Here is a 725-nt window from a genome sequence, read left to right on the forward strand (position 1 = left end):
CCGGGGGACGGCTCGGTGGCCGGGGACGCCGGGGAGGGAGAGGAGAAAGGGAGTTGGGTACCAGGAGCCGCGGCAGGGAGGTGGGGCGAGGGGGAGCCCCTGGGGACCAGGAGGGGTCCCCCAGAGCCAGGAGGGAGCAGGACAAGGGTGGGCGGATGCTGCAGGGACTGCAGGATGGGCGATGGGGCCAGGATGGATTTGGGGTAGCCTAGGAAGGAAGGAAGGAAGGAACAGACGTCACTTGGGGCAGGCAGGGAGCTGGGGGCATCCCGCCCCGCTCCCCTGGCCCGGCCCGGAGAAGGAGACCGATACCTTCGCAGGAGACCCTGTCGCCGCTGAGCCGGTACCCGGGGCGGCAGGAGCAGAGGTAGCTGCCCGGCGTGTTGTGGCAGGCGTGCTGGCAGGCTCGGCGCTCTCCCGGCCGCCGGCATTCGTTGACATCTGGGGGACAAGGGCACTTGTCAGTGCCCAGGCAGGAGGTGCTACACGCCGGGAAACGGCTCGGGAGGGAGCCCGGTGCCACCGAGCTGTCCCCTCCAGCACGGCCCGTGCAAGGATGAGGACGAGGTGGCAGCACCGTGCCGATGGGCTTCAATGGCCACCTCCATCCCCTGGGCTTTGTGGCACAGAGAGGGAAGAGGGGGCTGGGACACGGTGCTCACCCACGCAGGAGTGCCGGTTCCCATGGAGGTGGTAGCCAGGCCGGCAGGAGCAGCGGTAGCTGC

General features: G+C 69.7%; 1 protein-coding gene across 1 annotated transcript in view; it reads right to left on the reverse strand.

The window, feature by feature from the left end:
- The window catches only part of VWCE (von Willebrand factor C and EGF domains), a 9,197-nt gene that overhangs the window by 4,409 nt on the left and 4,063 nt on the right, over positions 1–725 (reverse strand). Inside the window, exons 7-9 of the mRNA XM_019471010.1 lie at positions 663–725; positions 313–441; positions 10–208 (exon numbers count right to left, since the gene is read on the reverse strand). Coding sequence (XP_019326555.1) covers positions 10–208; positions 313–441; positions 663–725 — 391 coding nt within the window. The remainder of the gene's footprint in view (positions 1–9; positions 209–312; positions 442–662) is intronic.

The sequence above is a fragment of the Aptenodytes forsteri genome, unplaced genomic scaffold, assembly GCF_000699145.1.
Source record: "Aptenodytes forsteri isolate BGI_AS27 unplaced genomic scaffold, ASM69914v1 Scaffold506, whole genome shotgun sequence".
Lineage (NCBI taxonomy): Eukaryota > Metazoa > Chordata > Aves > Sphenisciformes > Spheniscidae > Aptenodytes > Aptenodytes forsteri.